Raw genomic sequence first — 24,908 nt, forward strand, 5'->3', positions numbered from 1 at the left:
AAAACAGGACAGGACATGTTTGTGTGAAGCAGAGGATTGGAGAGTGTTCAACAAATTATGACAATGGTCTGACCATGACCATTCATGTCCTATTTAGTCCAAGAAATGAGGCGAAAATCACTCAAGTCACTAGCAATTTATTCAACTTTGATTTAAAAAACAAAAAAACAAAAGAAGAAGAAGAAAAAACAGGAACAGATCGACGTAAGCACGAAAGAATTGTCTTAAAATGAGAGAGCATGAACGTCACCTGTCTTATATGAATAATATTCATATTGCGTTGCAAATAGAGAGGAATGACCACTCTGAAATCATCATGAATACAAGTGAAAATGTTCATCATGATTATACGTGCAAAATAAGGAAAAAAGGAAAAGAAAAATGAGCAAAGGAGCTCATTGCAGACTTGTTCTCGCCTCTCTCACCCAAAAAAAGGAACTCCCAAAACCAAGTAGTAAAAGTAGCATGACCTTAGTCAACAATTTGAAGGGCTAAATCTTAAGCAGCAAAGGAACTTGTTGCAGCGTTTGAGGACGATAAAATCAACGACAACAATATAGAATAGCTGGAGAATGACATATCTAGTCGAAGAGTGAGCACGAATATAACATGGATGCAGATTAGGCTAATTAGAGCTGTGTGAAATGCGAGGAATCATATCCATAGAAGATGAGAGAAAGTACGACCATTCGCCTTTGCATATCCGAGTAGAGATTGGCAGATAAGCTTCGACTCTCTCGCCTCAACGTGGTTTGTGAAGCTGCGGACTACATGAAAATCATTTCTTCGCCGCTATGGTGAGTGAACGAGAAAGCTAAGGAGAAGGAGATGGTAGGGTTCCCGTAAAGTAGCTTTGACATTAGGACAGGTTCACCATTCCAACCTTCAAGTGGATTTTTTTAATTCAGCTTTTATCCTTGTTCCGCCCATCCACAAGAAAAATACATGAACAAAAGCACTTCATTTGTAAGTTCAAGAGTAAGAGGCATGACGGAAGGATTTCACACGATTAACAAATTTCAAATCTATATTCCTTACTCCTTGCAGTCTTCAATGGCTCTTTCAAGAATGGATCAACTGGTTCACAGGCATAATAATATTCTCAGATTCTAAAGTGACTGGCAATGATATGAAACAAAGAAAAAAGTTGAAAATTACAGGCGAATTTCCTCTTCTTCTCCCTCTTTTGTTCAATTCTCTCTCTCCCCCACACGAAAATGCCACCTCTGATACCGACATCAGGGCGGACCAAATGGGCATCATGGTCAGGGGGCAGGACTTCTTTACTCTCATCCTTTCATCTCTTGTTAGTTCAGTATCGATTATCCTCGTGCAGTTCTGTTGGAGAAAAGCGAAGGATGATCGATACTTACTCCACGAGGGTTCGATCGCCGGTAATGCTATTGCCTTCGTAGAGGAACTGCACGGTCTGCACATCCAGTTGCTGCATTTCGGCATTAGATGTCGAATATCCTCGGTAACCTCAGCGTTCTGTTAATGTTGATTATAAAGTAAAGCATACAATCGTCCTGCGAGTGGAACAAGATACCTTGAGTGCAGAAACAGCACGCGTGAAAGCAAACTGAAACCTCGACCATATCTTGCAATGAAAATGGGATCTTTAGCTAAGCTAAACCTCGAGGAGAAGAACAGCAAGCAGAGAGACACAAACAGACGCAAGTACCCAGAAGGTGAAAAGGTTCATGGAAATCGGGCTAAACAGCGACAAGAAAAAAAGAGGAAGCATCAAAGGAAGAACCCGCTGAAGAAATCGAAGCAAGACCATCACACCATCACAGCTCCGTGCACACATTAAAGATACACGAATCCAGAAAGCAGTAGACACGAGAAAAGAAAACAGGAAAGAGACCACTTATTATTAATGAGATGAATAAGAAATTTATTCTTATTAACATTTAACCCAAAGAGACATCTTATTATTAATGAAATGAATAAGAAATATATACCAGAAAAAGCACTTCCACATAATCTTATAAGTTGATTGATTATTTTAATTAATTCTTGGGTCTAATGAGAACTCCTTTGATGACAAGCCCCCTTTTCCAAAGCCCACCATGCTCAAACATGGACACCTCCATCTCTCCCTCCTTATGCTTTGATGTACTCAGTTCTCCTGCTTTGATCTCTATCCAATCCCCCCTCGGCTTCTCCATAAGATTCTCCTTGTGCTCTTGCTTGGTCCCGTCCGGCAATGTCAACTGCATGTTCACCGGAATTTGCCACCCATCGCCCGATGATCTCATCAAGATCACGAAGGCTACCTCGTATGTCGTCCCCGGGGACAGCTTCGACACGTCGAACCTACCATGCACATCCAGCCAGCACACGTTGAGGAGCTCGGCCATTTCCACCGGGGCGTCGTCGCTGCGAAAATTTTGACGTGATTAAGCGGAGCATTGAACGACATAAGTTCATAAGTATTGGTGAAATTTATTTGTGCTTTTTCACCTAGGTGCATCCTTTTGGGTCAACCATTGCCAGTAAGAGTTGTTCTCAGCCCATGTGATGGAGATGCCTCGTGCATATATCATGAAGCAATTCTTTTTTGATTCCTTTTCCAACCAATGTTTCTGCCACAATATTGAACTATCAGGACGACATTACACATCGAATCTGCTCACCTACTTCTCCTATCTAATTGCAAATCAAAAGTTAATTCGAAGAATCAATTCACCATCCACGTAATGCACTTTAATTATCGAAACTTCATACACAAAAAGCAAGTAAATTAGGTTGTAAAACCGTTGTAAGAAGTGAATTCTCAGTGCACATGTAAATGATGTAAGATATAATTATACATGCGTGTGAACATACATACATACGCACACAAACACAACACACACACACACATATATATATCAGTAAAAGGACTAAAGGATAGGAAGGATATGAAGTGGAGTGGACTTACCACGGTCCTATTCTTGGGTCTAATGAGAACTCCTTTGACAACAAGCCCCTCTTCCAATGCCCACCATGCTCAAACATGGACACCTCCATCTCTCCCTCCTTATGCTTTGTTGTGCTCAGTTCTCCTGCTTTGATCTCTATCCAATCCCCCCTCGGCTTCTCCATAAGATTCTCCGTGTGCTCTTGCTTGGTCCCGTCCGGCAATGTCAACCGGATGTTCACCGGAATTTGCCACCCATCGCCCGATGATCTCATCAAGATCACGAAGGCTACCTCGTATGTCGTCCCCACGGACAGCTTCGACACATCGAACCTACCATGCACATCCAGCCAGCACACGTTGAGGAGCTCGGCCATTTCCATCGGGGCGTTGTCGCTACGAAAATTTTGACGTGATTAAGTGGAGCATGGAACGACATAAGTTCATAAGTATTGGTGAAATTTATATGTGCTTTTTCACCTAGGAGCATCCTTTTGGGTCAACCATTGCCAGTAAGAGTTGTTCTCAGCCCATGTGATGGAGACGCCTCGTGCATATATCATGAAGCAATTCTTCTTTGATTCATTTTCCACCCAGTGTTTCTGCCACAATATTGAATTATCAGGACGACATTACACATCGAATCTGCTTGCCTACTTCTCCTATCTATTGCAAATCAAAAGTTAATTCGAAGAATCAATTCACCATCCACGTAATGCACTTTAATTATCGAAACTTCATACACAAAAAGCAAGTAAATTAGGTTGCAAAACTGTTGTAAGAAGTGAATTCTAAGTGCACGTGTAAATGATGTAAGATATAATTATACCTGGGTGTGAACATACATACATACACACACAAACACAAACACACACACACACACATATATATCAGTAAAAGGACTAAAGGATAGGAAGGATATGAAGTGGAGTGGACTTACCACGGTCCTATTCTTGGGTCTAATGAGAACTCCTTTGACGACAAGCCCCCTCTTCCAATGCCCACCATGCTCAAACATGGACACCTCCATCTCTCCCTCCTTATGCTTTGTTGTGCTCAGTTCTCCTGCTTTGATCTCTATCCAATCCCCCTCGGCTTCTCCATAAGATTCTCCGTGTGCTCTTGCTTGGTCCCGTCCGGCAATGTCAGTTGGATGTTCACCGGAATTTGCCACCCATCGGCCGATGATCTCATCAAGATCACGAAGGCTACCTCGTATGTCGTCCCCACGGACAGCTTCGACACATCAAACCTACCATGCACATCCAGCCAGCACACGTTGAGGAGCTCGGCCATTTCCACCGGGGCGTCGTCGCTGCGAAAATTTTGACGTGATTAAGCGGAGCATTGAACGACATAAGTTCATAAGTATTGGTGAAATTTATATGTGCTTTTTTCACCTAGGTGCATCCTTTTCAGTCAACCATTGCCAGTAAGAGTTGTTCTCAGCCCATGTGATGGAGACGCCTCGTGCATATATCATGAAGCAATTCTTCTTCGATTCCTTTTCCACCCAGTGTTTCTGCCACAATATTGAATTATCAGGACAACATTACACATCGAATCTGCTTGCCTACTTCTCCTATCTATTGCAAATCAAAAGTTAATTCGAAGAATCAATTCACCATCCATGTAATGCACTTTAATTATTGAAACTTCATACACAAAAAAGCAAGTAAATTAGGTTGTAAAACCGTTGTAAGAAGTGAATTCATGTAAATGATGTAAGCATGCGTGTGAACATACAAATGATGTAAGCACACACACACACATATATATATATATATCAGTAATAAGAATAAATGGTAGGAAGGATATGAAGTGGAGTGGACTTACCACGGTCCTATTCTTGGGTCTAATGAGAACTCCTTTGACAACAAGCCCGCTCTTCCAATGCCCACCGTGCTCAAACATGGACACCTCCATCTTTCCCTCCTTATGCTTTGTTGTGCTCAATTCTCCTACTTTGATCTCTATCCAATCCCCCCTCGGCTTCTCCATAAGATTCTCCGTGTGCTCTTGCTTGGTCCCGTCCGGCAATGTCAATCGGATGTTCACTGGAATTTGCCACCCATCACCTGATGATCTCATCAAGATCACGAGGGCCACCTCGTATGTCGTCCCCGGGGACAGCTTCGACACGTCGAACATACCATGCACATCCAGCCAGCACACGTTGAGGAGCTCAGCCATTTCCACCGGGGCGTCATCGCTGCGAAAATTTTGACGTGATTAAGTGGAGCATTGAACGACATAAGTTCATAGTATTGGTGAAATTTATATGCTTTTTTTCACCTAGGTGCATCCTTTTCAGTCAACCATTGCCAGTAAGAGTTGTTCTCAGCCCATGTGATGGAGACGCCTCGTGCATATATCATGAAGCAATTCTTCTTCGATTCATTTTCCACCCAGTGTTTCTGCCACAATATTGAATTATCAGGACGGCATTACACATCTAATCTGCTTGCCTACTTCTCCTATCTATTGCAAATCAAAAGTTAATTCGAAGAATCAATTCACCATCCACGTAATGCACTTTAATTATCGAAACTTCATACACAAAAAGCAAGTAAATTAGGTTGTAAAACCGTTGTAAGAAGTGAATTCTCAGTGCACATGTAAATGATGTAAGATATAAATATATATCAGTAATAGGAATAAATGGTAGGAAGGATATGAAGTGGAGTGGACTTACCACGGTCCTATTCTTGGGTCTAATGAGAACTCCTTTGACGACAAGCCCGCTCTTCCAATGCCCACCATGCTCAAACATGGACACCTCCATCTCTCCCTCCTTATGCTTTGTTGTGCTCAGTTCTCCTGCTTTGATCTCTATCCAATCCCTCCTCGGCTTCTCCATAAGATTCTCCGTGTGCTCTTGCTTGGTCCCGTCCGGCAATGTCAATTGGATGTTCACCGGAATTTGCCACCCATCACCCGATGATCTCATCAAGATCACGAAGGCTACCTCGTATGTCGTCCCCAGGGACAGCTTCGACACGTCGAACCTACCATGCACATCCAGCCAGCACACGTTGAGGAGCTCAGCCATTTCCACCGGGGCGTCATCGCTGCGAAAATTTTGACGTGATTAAGCGGAGCATTGAACGACATAAGTTCATTAGTATTGGTGAAATTTATATGCGTTTTTTCACCTAGGTGCATCCTTTTCAGTCAACCATTGCCAGTAAGAGTTGTTCTCAGCCCATGTGATGGAGACGCCTTGTGCATATATCATGAAGCAATTCTTCTTCGATTCATTTTCCACCCAATGTTTCTGCCACAATATTGAATTATCAGGACGGCATTACACATCGAATCTGCTTGCCTACTTCTCCTATCTATTGCAAATCAAAAGTTAATTCGAAGAATCAATTCACCATCCACGTAATGCACTTTAATTATCGAAACTTCATACACAAAAAGCAAGTAAATTAGGTTGTAAAACCGTTGTAAGAAGTGAATTCTGATGTGATATAATTATACATGCGTGTGAACATACATACATGTAAATGATGTAAGATATAAATATATATCAGTAATATCGGTAACAAGAATAAATGGTAGAAAGGATATGAAGTGGAGTGGACTTACCATGGTCCTATTCTTGGGTCTAATGAGAACTCCTTTGACGACAAGCCCGCTCTTCCAATGCTCACCATGCTCAAACATGGACACCTCCATCTCTCCCTCCTTATGCTTTGTTGTGCTCAGTTCTCCTACTTTGATCTCTATCCAATCCCTCCTCGGCTTCTCCATAAGATTCTCCGTGTGCTCTTGCTTGGTCCCGTCCGGCAATGTCAACCGGATGTTCACCGGAATTTGCCACCCATCGGCCGATGATCTCATCAAGATCACGAAGGCTACCTCGTATGTCGTCCCCATGGACAGCTTCGACAAGTCAAACCTACCATGCACATCTAGCCAACACACTTTGAGGAGCTCAGCCATTTCCACCGAGGCGTCATCGCTGCGAAAATTTTGACGTGATTAAGCGGAGCATTGAATGACATGAGTTCATTAGTATTGGTGAAATTTATTTGTGCTTTTTCACCTGGGTGCATCCTTTTGGGTCAACCATTGCCAGTAAGAGTTGTTCTCAGCCCATGTGATGGAGAGGCCTCGCGCATATATCATGAAGGAATCCTTGTTCGATTCCTTTTCCACCCAGTGTTTCTGCCACAATATTGAATTATCAGGACGACATTACACATCGAATCTGCTTGCCTACTTCTCCTATCTAATTGCAAATCAAAATTTAATTCAAAGAATCAATTCACCATCTATAATGGACTTTAACTAGTTTTTTTTTTTGAAACTTCATACACAAAAAGCAAGCAAATTAGGTTGCAAAATGGTTGTAAGAAGTGAATTCTTATTCAGTCACCATCGTGTGAGTGATGTAAGATTTATACATGCGTGTGAACATACATACATACACACACAAATATATATATTTATTTATATAAATATATATTTATGTAGATATATCAGTAATAGGAATAAAGGGTGGGAAGAATATGAAGTGGAGTGGACTTACCACAGTCCTATTCTTGGGTCTAATGAGAACTCCTTTGACGACAAGCCCACTCTTCCAATGCCCACCATGCTCAAACATGGACACCTCCATCTCTCCCTCCTTATGCTTTGTTGTGCTCAGTTCTCCTACTATGATCTCTATCCAATCCCCCCTCGGCTTCTCCATAAGATTCTCCTTGTGCTCTTGCTTGGTCCCGTCCGGCAATGTCAACCGGATGTTCACTGGAATTTGCCACCCATCGCCCGATGATCTCATCAAGATCACGAAGGCTACCTCGCATGTTGTCCCCAGGGAGAAGTTCGACACGTCGAACCTACCATGCACATCCAGCCAGCACACTTTGAGAAGCTCGGCCATTTCCATCGGGGCGTCGTCGCTACGAAAATTTTGATGTGATTAACCGAAGCATGGAACGACATGAGTTCTTTAGTATTGGTGAAATTTATTTATGCTTTTTCACCTGGGTGCATCCTTTGGGTCAACCATTGCCAGTAAGAGTTGTTCTCAGCCCATGTGATGGAGAGGCCTCGTGCATATTTCATGAAGGAATCCTTGTTCGATTCCTTTTCCACCCACTGTTTCTGCCATAATATTGAATTATTAGGACGACATTACACATCGAATATGCTCACCTATTTCTCCTATCAAATTGCAAATCAAAAGTTAATTCGAAGAATCAATTACCATCCAAGTAGTGGACTTTAATTTTTTAAACTTCATACACAAAACGCTAGCAAATTAGGTTGCAGAAGCGTTGTATCGAGATCCGTGACAATGGTAAACATGAAGTTTTTTCGGCAGCAACAGTTTTTTCCAAAATCTAGGTATTTCTATTTCATATAAGAAATCTCTTATTTGAGAAAGTGGCTTAGTATTCTCACTTCTGACGATCACCTGTCTTTCGACATGGATTTGAGCAAAGAAAATACCTTATTTTTTGCAATATATATATAGGCGAAGGCTATAGATTGGTAGGGAGTTAATCAAGAGATCCTCCACGTTCATTTACTATTCACTATCACTATCTTATTGTAAGAAGTGAATTCTCAGTGTATGTGTAAATGATGTAAGATATTATAATACATGTGTGCATACATACACACACGGAGATTTATATATCAATAATAGGAATAAGGGGTAGGAAGAATATGAAGTGGAGTGGACTTACCATGGTCCTATTGTTCAAGAATACACCAGTAGAGAGCTCATCATGAATTGGTGGTGGTGCATGAGTCATGCCCAAAATGGATTGGTGCTGATGTGGATGGCCCTCTTCTTGTTTGGCTTCTGATTGTCTCTCTGGTTGGGAATTCTCTCCAATTATGATCTCTCTCTCCGTGCCATCTTCCCGGGACAACCCTGCTTCCATCTTCTCTACGATATACTGCAAAACTCCCTCTTGCTCCACCGTAACATATATAGCATATTGTTGTGATGAGAAAGTTTGTAAAAAGAAAATGGATTTTAGTAGATTTTATTCCCTTCTTGCAGATGAATTTGAAAGGGAATAAACGCCTTTTTTGTTTTCCGTCTTTAGCACATCTTCAGGGGGAAAAAGTCCATGTTCCTTGATTGGCCTTGAAGAAAAGGTTCTACTAAAGCAGGGCCTTTCTGCAAATCTCTCCCCAGGTTCTTGAAATTCTGCGATTGGCAAGTCGTAGGAATGGATGAAATGTTATGTGCTATTGCTAGAATGAGGGTGGAACACGGCAGCATCGCAACTTGGGGAACTAACTTTCGATTAACAAAAATTATGTTTAAGGCAAAGTATCAAAAAAAGAAAACCACTTTGAAGAATGATTCTAACTAATGTCGGACCATCACGAGGATTCCAATATCGATCGAGGTGCAAGCAAGCCGCTGCACTCACGTCTTTTGCTGATATTCCTTCCTTCTACAAACGAATTACCGCATTTCTGTATGGAGAGAGAATGGAAAGGACCGTATCATTATATAATTCCGAATCGTTATTAGATAGAGCGAGAGGCTGCGCTATTCGACAGTAACGAGTAGTGAAAGTAGTAAAACAGTGCTTAGATACACTATACGCTCAGCCGTCGAATCACCAGGAATTCAGCACTATACCGAGCACCAACTTCTACTCTAAAATCCTATAGAATCCTTCACGAATTTCAATCTGCTTCACCATTCCTGGCGATGAATGCCAGTCTCAAGTTTCAGAACTCAAGGGATCTTGATCGATCTACCTTGTGATATAGCAATTGGCTTATGGCCACGTTAGCTAAAAGCTAAAGACAAGATCTAGTGGGTGTGACATTCTGGATTTTTTATTCTGTTTTTAATTGAATAAATCGGGCCTTTCATCAACGCACCTATAGTGCTATTCTCAGAGCCAATCACTTGTGAGATAACTAGATTATCTGGGAAAGTCATTAGGAGATTTTAGTGCATTAGACTTGAGAATTCGACTAGGAATCGACTGCTCGACTGTGCTCATCTGCCGAGATTATTACGACACAGTAAGATCGATTAAAAATCAGAGATAGGTCGGTTCAGTTGAGATATGTGGCTAAACGTGGATGAATCCACTAAATTGCAAAATTATCATCGATCGACACTTAATTGATTTTTTTTTTTAATGTTTTGGTACCCTGTGCCCGTAATTGAAACCTTGAGATTTTCACGACAACCGAGGTCGCTAATATGTCGAAGATGTACATAGTGACTCGAGATGAATCGATCACGAGTCAATTGTAAAATTTTTTAAAAGCTACCCGGTAGACTAAGTCACGCTAAAATCGCGCCCGATTGAAATTAACCGTGAATTTGAACTCGATTTCAGAAATTAAAAGTTCTGTCATGTCACAATCTATTTTAGGAATGTCTACTCATCCTCCAAAGAATTTTTAGAAATTCCGGGATTTTTATGGAAAATTGATTCGAACATTGTGGGAAAATTAACGGAAATTTGGATGGGCCAAATTAAAGGAAATTTGGACTTCCCAGCTGAGCCTTTGAGTGTTGGAGACTTGCAGAAAATTGTGTGGGCTTTTTCTTCATCAAAAGTTGACTTTGAATTGGATAAATTGAGGATGAAATTGAAGCCAAAGTTGAGTAAAATTCGGGCCTAGGCTTGAGGGCTGCATTTTTTACATTTACATTGGACTATTTATGGATTTCTAAGCAAGAAAGTATTAAGGGACATTAAGATATGCTTGAAGACCAAAGGGGGACCAAGCATTTAAGTTTTTGGATTAGGCTTGTTGACTTTGCACTTTTCTTTCCCAAGCTATCAAGCACGCCATCGCCGTCCCTATCTCTTCGCGTGGCTTTCCTTTCATTTCCTTCGGTTTTGCCATCTTTCCCATTTCACTCAAACAGCAGCCCCACGCCATCTTTTATTTCTCTGCAATTTCACTTCTTTCCCTCTCTCTGCCACTCATTCGAAGACCATTGATTTCTCCTCTGCCCCGCGTTTCAGTCAACCTGCCAACCCCTCAGTGGATTTGTTGACCGTGAAGCCTCCACTCGCCCAGCGTCGTCAACCGAGGGCAGCTCCACCAGCAAATCTGCTTTGCTGGTCCCTCTCCACGCTGAAGATCAGCTCCGTAGCTACGCTGCTTCTCCACCTGCGCCTCACGGATCTCACCCCCGCGGACCGCCTTTAGCTTCTTCGATGTGGGCTCATCACCACCGAACCCATCTCCACGAATTCAGCTTCAGCAGCCCACCAAACGTTCTTCTCAGCCTAGCTAAATCAGCGGCCCATCTCCACCACGCCCAACAAAAAGCCACGCCAGTCAAGTCCTCTTGAGGCCCGTAAAGCAAGCCCAACCCAACTCAATAACAAATCTCAGTTTGGGCTGAGATTTGTTGGGCCGGTTTTAAACCTGATGGTCCTAGAAGCTTGTTTATTGCCAATTTTGCAGTTCCAACAAACCATTCGTCCTCCGGGAGCGTACTACAAAAGCAGGAGAAGGGGAGGAAGCAGTATTTAGTTTTTTTTAAGTAATATGGTGAGAGAGAGAGAGAGAGCTTTGAAGCATTGAATGATACCTGAGGGTCTACGCCTCCAGCAGAAAACGTCCTGATTGCGCGAGCAATGATGGCTGATGCAATCTGGTGCACATGCCGAGATGGATAACCAGCAAAGCGCGCTATTTCAACAGTGAAGTGCATATCGCGAATCAACTGCATCCAATCGAACACATGACCATAGCAGATTAGTATCGCGTTATCTTCAAACCCAAATAATCTGAACCAAGTGGGTAATAAGAAACGATAATAATACGTTCAGATAACCATAAACATCAAAAGAAACTGTCAGGATGTCAACCAATCAGGCTTAAGGGGAAATAACTATGGCAACAAAATAGCAAAGGACTATGCTCTATTTGAACAACAGATAGCAGAAACAAATAGTTTGCATCACCTATTTAGAACAAGAGAGACAGACCAGTACATGTTTGAAAGTACAAAATTTGGGATCTAAAAGATCCATGATCAGAATATCAGCTGCTCAGCAGATGAACAGAATGAAGCCATCAAATTTCCCAGTCATCTGGACATAACACGAGTTCTCAGCTATCCAACGTTGCAGGTAGTCTTATCATTGTTAAAACTAGTATTTAAGTGGAGAATAATAGCTGGCCAACATCCTAATGATAAGCTTTCGCCATGCTAGTACTATACCAGTATCAGTTACAAAAACAGAAGTAACAATATTATGTTGAGGCTTCAGACAAGAGGTAAATTCAATGTCCATAGGTGTGCCACCAGCAAAAGGATGGAAATCAAGGACAACGCTAATCCTTGTGCAGGAGTTATTCTGGTGACAGAAGCAAAAATATCTAAATAGTGACCTTCAGCAATTTTTCTCCAGCAGCTCATCTCAGCACGCTTTAAGTCCATCCACTCTTATAAAGATAAGAGGGCACAAGATGTCCAAATTCTCCCCAAACATCCATGGCATTACATGTATCTTCGAGGAAGACTCATGTACACAGGGAATACTTTTCTTTTTATTCCACAAAGATCACAAACTAAGAAGATATATGCCCGAATGACTTAAATACATCTCGCATTTTGGCAATCCTTTTTTATAATAAAAAGGAAAAAATTTATGAATCAGATACCTGTCGCAAACCAAGTGGCTGAATAGCAGATGAATCATCTTCAAATGCACTCCAGAATTCCTGCTCTTCAGACAACCACATCACCACTGTTTCTGTAAGCCTGGCGAGCAATAGCTTTTGTATTTTATCTTTTCCAAGTAAAACTTCTCCAGCTACAGTAGCTAACTGCTGCAACTTAGCAAATAAAGCCTGCAGCAACATCATCAAGATATATAGTTTGAGCATCAGAAAAGAAAATAAGGTTAAAAAAAAATGCCATATTTTGTTTTAGCATCATCAAGATATTTTGTTTTTTTTTTTTTTTTTTTTTCACCATGATGTTTATGATTTAGGCCATGCTAAAAGTTCTCTCTCAAAAGCTGTAGTTACCGAGCATCATCCAAACGTGAGCATAATAGAAATAAAGACAACACAGACAGAAGCACAAGCCACCATGTAAGAAGAGACATGTAAGAAGAGACAACCTTCTCTTTCAAGTAGAAAACCAAGGACATCTATTTGGAAGTAAAAGTACCCGGAATGGAAGTGATGGCAGGGGATCAGAATCCCAATATTGATCTTCCCTATTCTCACTCAAATAAATTTGTGCACGCGATTGTGTTTCATCTTCTCTTGAATAGATGAAACTCAAGACATATTGCCTGCAGAAATGATCTCTAAGCTTGTCAAGCGAAAGTTGTAGGTGGTGCTTCCACTCCTTTACTTCCACCGGAATGGCTGTACTAGGAGAAGTACTTTCCATGGCTCCAGCCCTTTGCTCCTTGCTTTCATTATGTGGATTCCAGAGGCTAATGATGGCATCTGGCAACAGTTCATCAGCTATAAGCCATTCCCAGCTCATCCTTCCTGTCATCATCGGAGGACCTGGTAAGGCTTTGTTTATAGCGTCGACATATTTATCAAATAGTTGTGAGATTCTATTTAAAACGTTTCCTCCAAAATGCATGACAGCAAGTGGAGTCAGCTGTCCTAGTATCTCCTGCAAAAGAACAATCCATGAGCAGGAGTAAAGTAGCAACCATAATGTAAGAAAATTACTTTTCAAAAAGAACTTAATAACAATGTAGTTTAGTATGACTCATTTTGACCAATAAAAGAAGAAAGAGGATGTCGCGACCAAAATTTTCGGGTGCACCACCTAAAACTAGGTTAATGGACTACTAAGTTTTTAAACTTAGCTCGGGCTCTCCCAAGCCTATACCAAATCGCGACTTAAGTTTAAATTTTTAAACATGCAAGGAGTTATTAACTAAGAGTCACTACTAATCGGTTTATGGTAGGTCGATTAGACACCTAAGTAAAATAAAGGGAGATTTATTTTACTCCTACGAACTAGAGACTGAGGGTACGGAGACTTGGCTACACTAGATTTCTCTAATGCCCTTTCGGTACCATTTCTTTTTAATTTTTCAAAATGTTTTTATTTTAACTTATTTTCCTAACATGTGAGGTGATCATGCGGGTGCGCAATCCACCAATTTAACACCCAGATAAACAATAAATAAATTGCAAAAACTTACCTCAAAGCAACTAAAGCATCTGCAATGTTAGGTTAAAAACCACATAGACAACCCTGGATATGGTTTCTAATTAACACGCAATTTCTTTTTGTTTTCACTTAATTAATAAAAATCATGCAATATGCAATGCAATTTTAACTAAATGACCTAATTCTAATGTCATGCAATCTCTAATTAAATGGACCTAACAACAATATCTAAATGACATGCATTTCATGAATCTATTTTTAATTATACGCAATGACATTATTTATTTTTCCTAAAAATGCAATCTATCCTAGGAATAGAACTAATTTATTCTAAGACATTTTTGTATTTTTTCATGAAAATTCGGAATTAGGGAAAAATGTGAAAATTTATTTAAATTAAGATTCTATTGAATTTGCATTAGGAATTAGGTTGAGCCAAATCCTAATTTAATCTAAAACATTATCTTAACCTAAATAATCCTAAAATGCAAAATATCTAAAAAATACTTAAACATAACAAATTAAGAAGAAATATTATCTAGAATTGAACTAAATGCAATTTAATCTAATATGCAATGACGTGCAAATATGCTTTGACACTACATGACATGTGTATGATGATTTTTGTTTTTATTTAATTTCATTATAATTGTCAAATAATAATTAAACATGCAATCCAAACTAAAAATCTGTAACCTAAATTAGTTGATTTAATTTTTTATTTTTTTTTTTATTTTTAAAATTCGAAATAAGATTCCTATTTTAAGTTTTAAACATGCAATATTATAATTCGAACACATTTCAAGATAAATTTCCAAAATTACTAAAAAATTGCATAATTTTTTTTAATAGTAAAAAATCTTAAGCCTTAAAGATCAAAAATATCAATTTTATTTCCACTTGATTAATTATTTCATCTAAAGCCTTTAGAAAATAAATAAATTAGTTGCATTTAGGTTAAAAATTCCCAATCACATATTAAAGACTTATACTAAAAAGGCAAGATAGTAAAATAACAAAAATGATGAAAATAAAATAAATAAAGAAAAAAACTAGTTCAAGGTGAAAATGATGGCCAAACCTCCGTGAAATAGGGCACGTGGCGGGGGAGGGGTTCGGGAGGCCGAGAGGGAGGGTCGCGGGCGTGGGTACTGGAGTGCAAGCGGGTGAAACAAGCGGCCCGAACGTGGGCGTATGTGTGGGCTCCGGCAACGGGCAGCGGATGCGTTGGCTAGAGTACAGCGGCGTCGGGCTCAGCTCGGATGCGCGGGGTGGCGACGGTTAGCGTCGGTGGGGCAGACGGCGGCAACTCGGGAGGGACAAACAGCGGGTGGCGAACAGGGATCTACTTTGTATTTAGTTGTGCGGTGAGATCGGGAGTGGTGGATGCGTGGTGGAAGGAGGCTCAGGACATGAGCTCCTGGCCTATTTTGCTTTTTTTTTTCCTTTGCACATTTACACGTCCCCTTGTCTCCCTCAAGTGCCGACTTTTCCCTGTTTTTTTGGACTTCTCTTTTTTTACACGGTTCTTTCATGAACTAATTTTTTTAAATAGCATTAAAATTTTTCAACTGTTTTCCATTGCTTTGGTTTTTATGAGCTTTAACATTTCGATCAATTGGAATTTCAAACTTCCATACATAATCAATCAAATCAATCTTCCCCATTTTTTATTTCTCTTCCTTTTTATTTGTTCAAAATGCAATTTTATTTTTCCAAAATTAGTGTGAGGATTGTTCGATTTACTTATGTGGCAATTACTGTTGGAATTGTTCAGCTACTATTTTCTGTCATGTTTTCCTCTATTTTCCTTTGTTTTTTAATTAAAAAACAGCCAAGTTCATTTAGTTATGCATTTAGTGTTTTTGCTATTTTCTAGGAAGTTAATAGCACGTTTGTGTGCAATTATGTGTTGCACGTACATAAGCAGTTTCTACTTTGTATTTAGTTGTTGTACTCGACAGTTTTTTTCTTTGCACAAGACGTATGAAGTGCTATACTCTGTTTTTTATCTTCTCTCTGTCAAACAATAGAAATTTTTCTGTTTTGATTGTTGTTTTTATGAGCTTTAACATTGGTATCGGGCGTTTGTGCCCAGGATCTTAAGGGACTGTGTGAAGTGAGGGTAAGTGAGTGAGGATTGCTTCCAATCTGCAAAGAAAAAGCTGATGGATCGAGTGGATTCTCTACAATGGCTGCTCCGAGTCTTTACTGGGAAAATTATCAGGCTTGGGCTGTCAAGATGACGGCATTCTTGGAGGGTCATGATTTATGGGAGGCTGTGGAGAATGATTATGAGGTTGCTCCACTTCCAGACAATCTAACCTTGAATCAAATAAAGTACTATAAAGAGAGAATCACAAGGAAGGCCAAGGCAAAGTCTTGCATGTATGCTGCTGTTTCACCCACTATCTTCACAAGGATCATGAGATGTGATTCTGCAAAGGCAATATGGGATTTCTTGAAGGATGAATACGAGGGAGATGAGAAGATAAGAGGCATGAAGGTGCTGAATCTCTTGAGGGAGTTTGAGAGACAACAAATGAATGATTCAGAATCAGTGAAGGAGTACTACGATAGGTTGGTTGGGATAGCTGAAAAATCAGAGTTTTAGGACTGACTTGAAGGATGAAAGGCTTGTTGAGGAAGATCCCGGTGTCTCTTCCAAAAGAAGTTCGAAGCCACCATAGCTTCTCTGGAAAATACAAGAGACTTAGCTAATATAAAGCTTGCAGAATTGTTAAATGCTCTGCAGCACGGGAGCACAAAGCATGAGAAGAGAAGAGTTTGTAAAGGGTGCGCTGCAAGCTAAAGTGAAGTCAAATGATGAAGGCAAAGGGAAGAAATGGATTTAGTACAAAGAAAATGCTAGTGACTCCAAGTTTGTAGCAAAAGAAGGAAATTCTGGTGGGTCTAATAAATGGAAGATGAACAAAAAGCCTTGTCAATACTGTGGTGGAACTAATCATCGTTTTTAGATGTTGGGGAAAGCCTGATGCTAGATGCGAAGATGTCACAAGTTGCGTCACATGGAAGCCATTTACAAAGAAAAAAATTACCAGCAAGCGGGAAAGCACAGGTAGCAGTGAATGAAACTGAGGAAGAGCACTTGTTTGTGGCTTCTTTTTCTGAATCTTCCGTTGGGAATGATGCATGGCTGGTGGATAGCGGCTGTACCAATCATATGACTGGCAATTCGAGGCTATTTAGGAGTCTAGACAGGTCAGTTAAGTCCAAAGTCAGAATTGGCAATGGACAGTATATCAAAGTGCAAGGGAAGGGTACAGTGGCTATTGAAGGAAATCAGGAGGTGAAGCTGATCGGTGATGTTCTTTTTGTGCCAAAAATTGACGAGGAATACGGTAAGTGTTGGTCAATTAGTTGAGAAGGGCTATAAAGTGAAGTTCGAATGGAATGAATGTCTTATTAATAATGCAAATAGCAAAGAAGTGCTAAGAATCCCAATGAGGGACAAGAGTTTCATGTTTAAGCCACAAGAGATGCAACAAATGGCTTTAAAGTACAAAGAAGAAAATGCAGAGCTATGGCATAAAAGACTTGGGCATGTTCACGGGAAGAACATGTCGTTTATGCAGAAAAATAGCTTGCGAGATGACTTGCCAAGTTTGGAGGAGGAATTTCCACGGTTAACTTGTCTTCTTGGCAAGCAAGCCAGATTTCCTTTCAAAGGAGAAATTTGGAGAGCATGTGAGAAGCTGCAATTAGTCCACACGGATCTATGTGGACCTATATCTGAGTCTTCTCTCAATGGTAGCAAGTATTTCATTACCTTCACTGATAATATGACTAGAATGAGTTAGATTTATTTTCTGCAAGCCAAGTCTGAAGTTGCTGATGTGTTTGTGAAGTTTAAAGCCTTAGTTGAGAATTAGAGTGGAAAGAAAATTAAAATGCTCAAGTCTGATAATGGTTATGAGTATACCGCTCACAAGTTTAACTTGAAATGTGAGCAAGCAGGAATTGTGTAGCGATTCACTACTCCCTATTTACCTCAACAGAATGGGGTCAGTGAGAGGAAAAACAAAAGCATTATGGAGATGGCTAGATGTATGATGCAAGATAAGAAGTTACCTAAGAAGTTTTGGGCTAAAGCAGCTAATACTGCAGTGTTCCTGTTGAACAGATTGCCCACAAAGGCCTTAGAGAGGTCAACACATTTTGAAGTACGGTATGGTGTTAAACCTTCGTGAAAAATTTGAAGGTTTTGGGTGTTTGTGTTACACTCATGTTCCTAAGGTCAAGAGGGACAAGTTAGATAAGAAAGCAGAGCTTGGAATCTTCATTTGGTACAATCTCCAATCAAAGGCTTACAGAATTTTTCACCCTATGACAGGGAAGGTAACTGTAAGCAGAGATGTTGTTTTTCTAGAGGAAGATGAGTGGAATTGGATGGAAGGAAAGAGTGCAAAACAGCAACAGTTCGAAAAAAAAAAAAACTGCAACAAATGTAGAGGTTGATGAAGTTATAGATGGATTGGAAGACAGTGTGGATGATTTACCAGTGAGAGAGGCACAAGATCACTTGCTGAAATCTATGAAAGAAGCAATGTGGCAATGCTCGAACCATCTAACTTTGTGGAAGCTAAGGAGAATCAGAGGTGGATTGTAGCACCCCGAACCCTTCGAAGGTCGCCACAAGCACCAATGTTACATCTTATTATCCTTTTGTTCTACACTTAGAAGAAGCGTCATTATTCACAGGCATTGTTTTTTTAAAGCGATCCCAGCGCGACTCAATAGCGGAAGCAAAATAAAGCATCACCATCTCTCCCCCTACCAACCATGATACCAATACACACCACTAATCACCATAATTTTTATAGACAAGCCACGACACTTTATTTACATATATTTTCAAGATGGGACTTCTTTTGGGTCGGTACATCAAAAAGGAAAAGCTAAGACTCAGCCATGTCTAGCCTAAAACCTCAAAAAGAAACAGCCCCTACTCGTCACGCACAGGCCTCACACCCAGTCTAGTGTATCAGGCGGCGGCGGTGGCAGCATCCCTCTCATCACCCCCATCGTGACGAATGTGGACGAAGACAAACTCCTAGACAATCGGGCCCCTAGCCAGGCTTATGTCGTACAAGACAAAACAGCGCACACGTATGTATGTCAGTCCAGGCATAGAATGACAGCTGTACTCCTTACACTCTACCTCGACGTCGGACGGTAACCCGTAAAATGCAACCCGCGCGACGGCAGGAAGCAGCATACTGCTAATCTGAAATGTTGGTCCCCAAAGGGGTGAGTACAACCACTCGGCCAGATATGAATCCAACAACCACTCAATGCATCATACAAGTCATACATGCATTGTAGGCGTTACTTACCTTAAAGCCATGCGCATACTATCATGCATCATTATCATAATCATATACATGTCATCATCATCATGACATCATCATATCACACATGTCATCATCATCATGACATCATCATATCACACATGTCATCATCATCATGGCATCATCATATCACACATGTCATCATCATCATGGCATCATCATATCACACACGTCATCATCATCATGGCATCATCATATAACACATGTCATCATCATCATGGCATCATCATATCACACATGTCATCATGCCATATCATATATCATCATCATCATCATCATCATCATCATGCATGGTTCAATTTCCACTTTTAATTTTTAATTTGATCACCACATCATCCTTCCTCGGATCATCAATTTCATCTCACGTTATACACTCGCATCCCATGCTTGAAAAACCTCCGGCATTCAGCCATTCCAAGCCACCGGGCATCTGGCCCCCCACATTCTGGGCATCTCACATCCCAACTGGTATCACGAGGCATTCCCTTTGGGCAGAAACCTCCGACAGGGTTTCCGGCATTTACACTCCTTGGCCGAGCATCCCGCACCCCAATCCACGGCATCGCGAGGCATTCCCTTGGGCAAAAACCTTGACGAGGGCTTCCGGCCCCCACATTCCGAGCATCCCGAATCTCCCTGTGGCCATCCGACAATGCATCTCTATACATTCCGGGCATCATCCTCCACCACAACCACCTCCTCATTTACCAATATCCATGTTTACCAATTTCAGTCTTAATTTAGCATGGCATATGACGTGACATCAAACAAGTCATACTTAGCATAGAATTCATACATGCATCTCAATTCAATGTCATGCATACACCAAGACCTTATCATACATGCAACAATGTATAATTATTTATTAATAAATTTAATGGAATTTATGGCCAATAAAATAATCCATTTTATTTTTTTTTAATTTCAACTTTTGCCACTTTCATAAATATTAAATTTAATATCTATAAATTCCCAAAATTATAAAAATTAAAGCAATTATCAAACAAGCCAATAGGATGATAATTACATGCAAAATACATGGCCAAATAGAATTTTACACAATCTCACGGTTTTCACAAAACATCATATGATTTTCGGATGAAACCAGAATGCACGGTTTCCGAAGAAATTCGATTCAAATATCCATACGGCCTCCAAAAATTACGAAATTTTATATAGTGATAGCCAAGACATTTTCGTACAACTTTCATGAAGACTTTCAAACAGATTTTTTTAGATTATTTTATACAGTCTCACGAAGCTTCTGGATCCATTACCGCATCATCCAATGCAAGCTTCTCCAAAATATTGAGTTTTAACCTACCTATTCTCTTTCGTTTCCTCTGAAATTTGGATATGTTATACATAAAGATGTCCTCTACAAGTTTCATGAAGATATCTAAGTCAAATAACCAGAGTATGATCGTCAATTAGGTCCATGAAGTCTCGGGTGTCCCAAAATACATCTCCAGAATTACCGTCTTCAAGATCTAGTCGATTTACTAGGCTATACTTGTTCATTTCACTTCAAATTTTATTATGTTATATTTTAAGATGTCCCCTACAACTTTCATTAATAAATTGAAGAGATATTCTTAACACAAACCAACATGCAACCACAAATCCAACAAAAGGTCAGTAAAATCTTTCCAGATCTGAGGTCTCCGTAGGATGAGACTTTAACCCCTCAAATCTCCATCATTTTCCACACAATTTTATTATGTTATAGTTCAAGATGTTAGCTACAACTTTCATGAAGAAATAGAAGCCAAAATCGGACTCTAAACATGCATGCAAGCTCACACAACATCCTGACTCACACTGTTCGAGCGAAAACAGCCAAACCATTCAAACACAAACCATCCATACTTCGGTTTTCTCACCTAAACACCCAAAAATTCAACATGCAAGTAACATACACACATGCAAGAGCAGCTAGAGGACTCCCACTTGCCTCTAGACCGGTCGGTCGACAGCATAAGGCGGCGAGCACGGCGGCACACGGCGGACAGACGGCAGTTCCTCCTCCTCTCTCTCTCTCTCGGCCACTCTCCCTCTCTCTCAAAACCTCTCTCTCTCTCACTCTCTCTCTCTCTCGGCCAAATGGGGAAAAACCGGCCACCCCTCTCTCTATCTTCCCTTTTTATCCCCCTTAAAGCTCATCATTTGTAATGATTGCTTTGCCTCCTAACTAGCCAATGCATGCCCTTCTTTGTGCCACTTGTCTCATTGCATGCATAATGGGCTTGGGCTTTTGGGCTTGGGCTTGGGCCATCCGGCCACTCTTGGGCCTCCCCTTGGGCTGGTCGACAGCCCCCTTTAGTGGGCATAATTGGGCCGACTAGCTTGGCCCATCAAGGCTTCGGCCAATGAGCCTAAGGCCCAACTTAAAAATTGACTTTTTCCCTTTTTTTTTTAAATTTCTTCTATAAATATTTTTAAATTTTAATTTTCAACATGGCCAAAGTCTTGTGACATTTTTTTATTGAAATTTAATTTATAAAGTGCATGGCCAAACATAGATTATTATCATTAATCTATCAAATTTAAATTCTCATAAACACAAGCACAAATCACCTAATCTTAAAAAGACTAACGGCTAAAGCATAAGCCATAGGAAATTTCATTACCTAATTAGAGACTTTAACACACCTTATGGCTTGACTTTGAATTTTCGGATGCCACATGGATTGCAGCAGTGCAGGAGGAGATTGCAAGAGACTGAGTTTATAGCAACTACTACAGCTGCAAATCAAGCTTTGTGGCTGAAAAAGATAATGAAGGATCTGTGGTTGAATTCTACTGATTGCATTGAAGTTAATGTGGATAATCAGGCTGCTTTAGCAATATCTTAGAATCCAGTTTTCCATGGCAAAACCAAGCATTTCAAAGTCAAATTTTTCTTTCTGCGTGAGGTGCAACAAAGTGGCAAAATTAAGTTGGTCTATTGCAAATCTAAAGATTAGTTTGCAGATATGTTCACAAAACCACTTCAGGCTAGAAGATTTAAGCTGTTAAAAGAGAAAATAGGAATCTGCAGCAACAACTGATCCAAGGAGGAGTTTGTTGGAATTGTTCAGCTACTGTTTTCTGTCATGTTTTCCTCTGTTTTCCTCTGTTTTTTATTAAAAAAACAACCAAGTTCATTTAGTTATACATTTAGTGTTTTTGCTATTTTCTAGGAAGTTAATAGCATGTTTGTGTGCAGTTATGTGTTGCACGTACATGAGCAGTTTCTACTTTGTTTTTAGTTGTTGTACTCGACAGTTTTTTTCTTTGCACAAGACGTATGAAGTGCTATGCTCTATTTTTTATCTTCTCTCTCTCTCTCTCAAACAACAGAAATTTTTCTGTTTTGATTGTTGTTTTTATGAGCTTTAACAATTACAGACTTATGACAACTTCTGTGAGTTTTGAACGAAGACAGAAATAGTCCTAAAAAACAAATGGAGAAGGGACAAACTAAATTACTTACGTCAATGATGTACATAAATCTCAATCCATTGTCAATGAGGGCATCATCAGATGATGTTGCAAAGGCAGACAGTGGAGAGACAAAGCGAGGTGACACCGGCAAGTTCTCTTCGCTTTCTACCAAGTTAAGAACTGCTTTCCTAGCCCGTCTATAATTCAGCTCCAATACTTCCTCAATATACGGGCGCAAGAGCACCAGGAGTAACTTTGACAGTTTAAGGCCTTGTGATTCCAACAACGAGCAGTAACTAAGACTTGCCTGTATGCAGATGCATGCGGCATGTAATGCAGAGACTGTTTCAGAGGATGGCGCATTTTCTTTAACCAGATGGATGAAAAACTCAATTTCCCATTCTGCCCATTGAACAACTCTGTTGGTATAAGCAGGATTATCGCCAAATATCAAACCTGATTCTTTTATTGTGGCAGAGATGCTGGAGAATACTAGTTTAGCTAGTGTGGCTGAAAAGATTCTTGGGCAGAAAGAAGATGAAGGAAGAAAAACGTCAATGCTCTTCTGGAGATGGTCTCGAAAGGATTTCAGCAACAGCTGATGAGCAGAAGGACCTTTCCCAAGTTTAATCAAACAAGAAAGTGCTCTTCTACGTTCAGCTATATTAACTAAAGGTTGCTTCACAAGTTCAACCAATTGACCCTCAGCCTTTGCCTTTCTTTCCAAGAAAGCTAATCTATATGAGTTTGCCTCCTCAGATAAACTGTCAGCAGAGCCCTTTAACTCTGGATATTTTCTCTCTTCTACAACTAGAGCCTCCACTGCTTCCTCCACTTTGTGCTCAGCCAGGAGAACATCAATATTGTCCAAGAGTATCATCCTCTGGTTATGTAATTCACTTAGTGTCAAATCTTGCTCTTCAGAAACCTGAGGGTTTTTCTCAGCAACATCATTCAGGCCGCAAGATTTATTCCAATCTTCCAATTCACTACAGACACCAGTCACCAAATCCTGCACAAGCAGACCTTGGGAAGATATGTGTTTCTGCATCTCAGTTAGTTCATGCTTCATCTCCACAACTTCCTCTGAAATTCTGCAATTACATTTTAAAAGATCAGAGAAAACTTAAGTACAATAAAGCAATTGAATTTACAAATAAGGTAAGTATTTCACAAAACCTGAACAAAGCAAGCTTAATATGAAATCACAAACTAAAAGAAAAACTCTCCTAGTTCATTGGGAATCCTTAGGATTTTGATATGCTTGATTGCTTATACTTAATGGCATTTCCAAATGGGACAAAATTGAATGCTTCATCACATCACTTACACATTTAACTGAATTTATAAGGCCAAGAAAACGGTTTACCTCTTTTAGAATGGAGATGAAAAGGTAGATGCAACATACAGCTTTCCATCCCAAATTCAACTAAGCTAACATGTTATATAAAGCATCCAAGACAGCTCTAGCCAGAAAGTAGACATTCTTTAAGCCATACATAAACTGAGATAGCTCTTTGCAAGAAAATAAACTTTTAGGCAGACGTCAGTGGTGGCCTAATTCTTTCAAGAAACACATGCATTTCAAATCAACTTTGAAAGGTCAATACGATGATTACAAAAAATACTAAGAGGAGGAATGAGAGAGAAAAAACTAGGAAAAGGAATCTCAGAACAAAGAGTCTAAATAGTTGCAAAGCGGGGAAAAGGCAAGAACCACAACTCTTGCCTTAAGAAAGCCAGGTACTTTGTGCGCACGTTACCACATAAGTTTTCGACTGCATCTTTGAGATCCAAGAGTTCACAACAAAGCTTTCTAATGCCCTGCAGCATATAATAAACTTGATTATAGTATCAGACATGATGATCTTGCAGTTCCATTATCATGGGCAAACATAGAATTGCAGGAACCAAAAAGAATAATTCCAAAGGTTCCAAACCTTAGTCGAAAATCACATTATAGATAAGTTAAATTAGGAGCAAGTTTAGATGCCAACACAATAAAGAATTTAAGTTAAAAAGGTGTATAACTATACTGCCCTGCATGTCTCAAATACAGTGTTTGCATAGTTGATTG

The 24,908-nt window shown here is 40.1% G+C and overlaps 2 protein-coding genes across 2 annotated transcripts; both read right to left on the reverse strand.

Annotated features, from left to right (window-relative positions):
• Window positions 1–1,888: 1,888 nt before the first annotated feature.
• On the reverse strand, window positions 1,889–7,815 carry LOC104446486. The gene is made up of 9 exons (XM_039313043.1): window positions 7,449–7,815; window positions 6,963–7,084; window positions 6,503–6,878; window positions 6,064–6,185; window positions 5,604–5,979; window positions 5,204–5,325; window positions 4,745–5,120; window positions 4,309–4,430; window positions 1,889–2,385 (listed from the first exon to the last, which is right to left on the reverse strand). Exons 1-9 carry the CDS (start codon window positions 7,809–7,811, stop codon window positions 2,016–2,018), a joined length of 2,349 nt encoding a protein of 782 aa, XP_039168977.1. The 5' UTR covers window positions 7,812–7,815; the 3' UTR covers window positions 1,889–2,015.
• An 11,223-nt stretch (window positions 7,816–19,038) lies between these two features.
• On the reverse strand, window positions 19,039–24,697 carry LOC104446488 (exocyst complex component EXO84C-like). Its single transcript, XM_039313499.1, has 4 exons — window positions 24,561–24,697; window positions 22,881–23,925; window positions 19,216–19,281; window positions 19,039–19,107 (listed from the first exon to the last, which is right to left on the reverse strand). Exons 1-4 carry the CDS (start codon window positions 24,662–24,664, stop codon window positions 19,039–19,041), a joined length of 1,284 nt encoding a protein of 427 aa, XP_039169433.1. The 5' UTR covers window positions 24,665–24,697.
• Between the last annotated feature and the right edge of the window lie 211 nt (window positions 24,698–24,908).

Source organism: Eucalyptus grandis, chromosome 5, assembly GCF_016545825.1.
Source record: "Eucalyptus grandis isolate ANBG69807.140 chromosome 5, ASM1654582v1, whole genome shotgun sequence".
Lineage (NCBI taxonomy): Eukaryota > Viridiplantae > Streptophyta > Magnoliopsida > Myrtales > Myrtaceae > Eucalyptus > Eucalyptus grandis.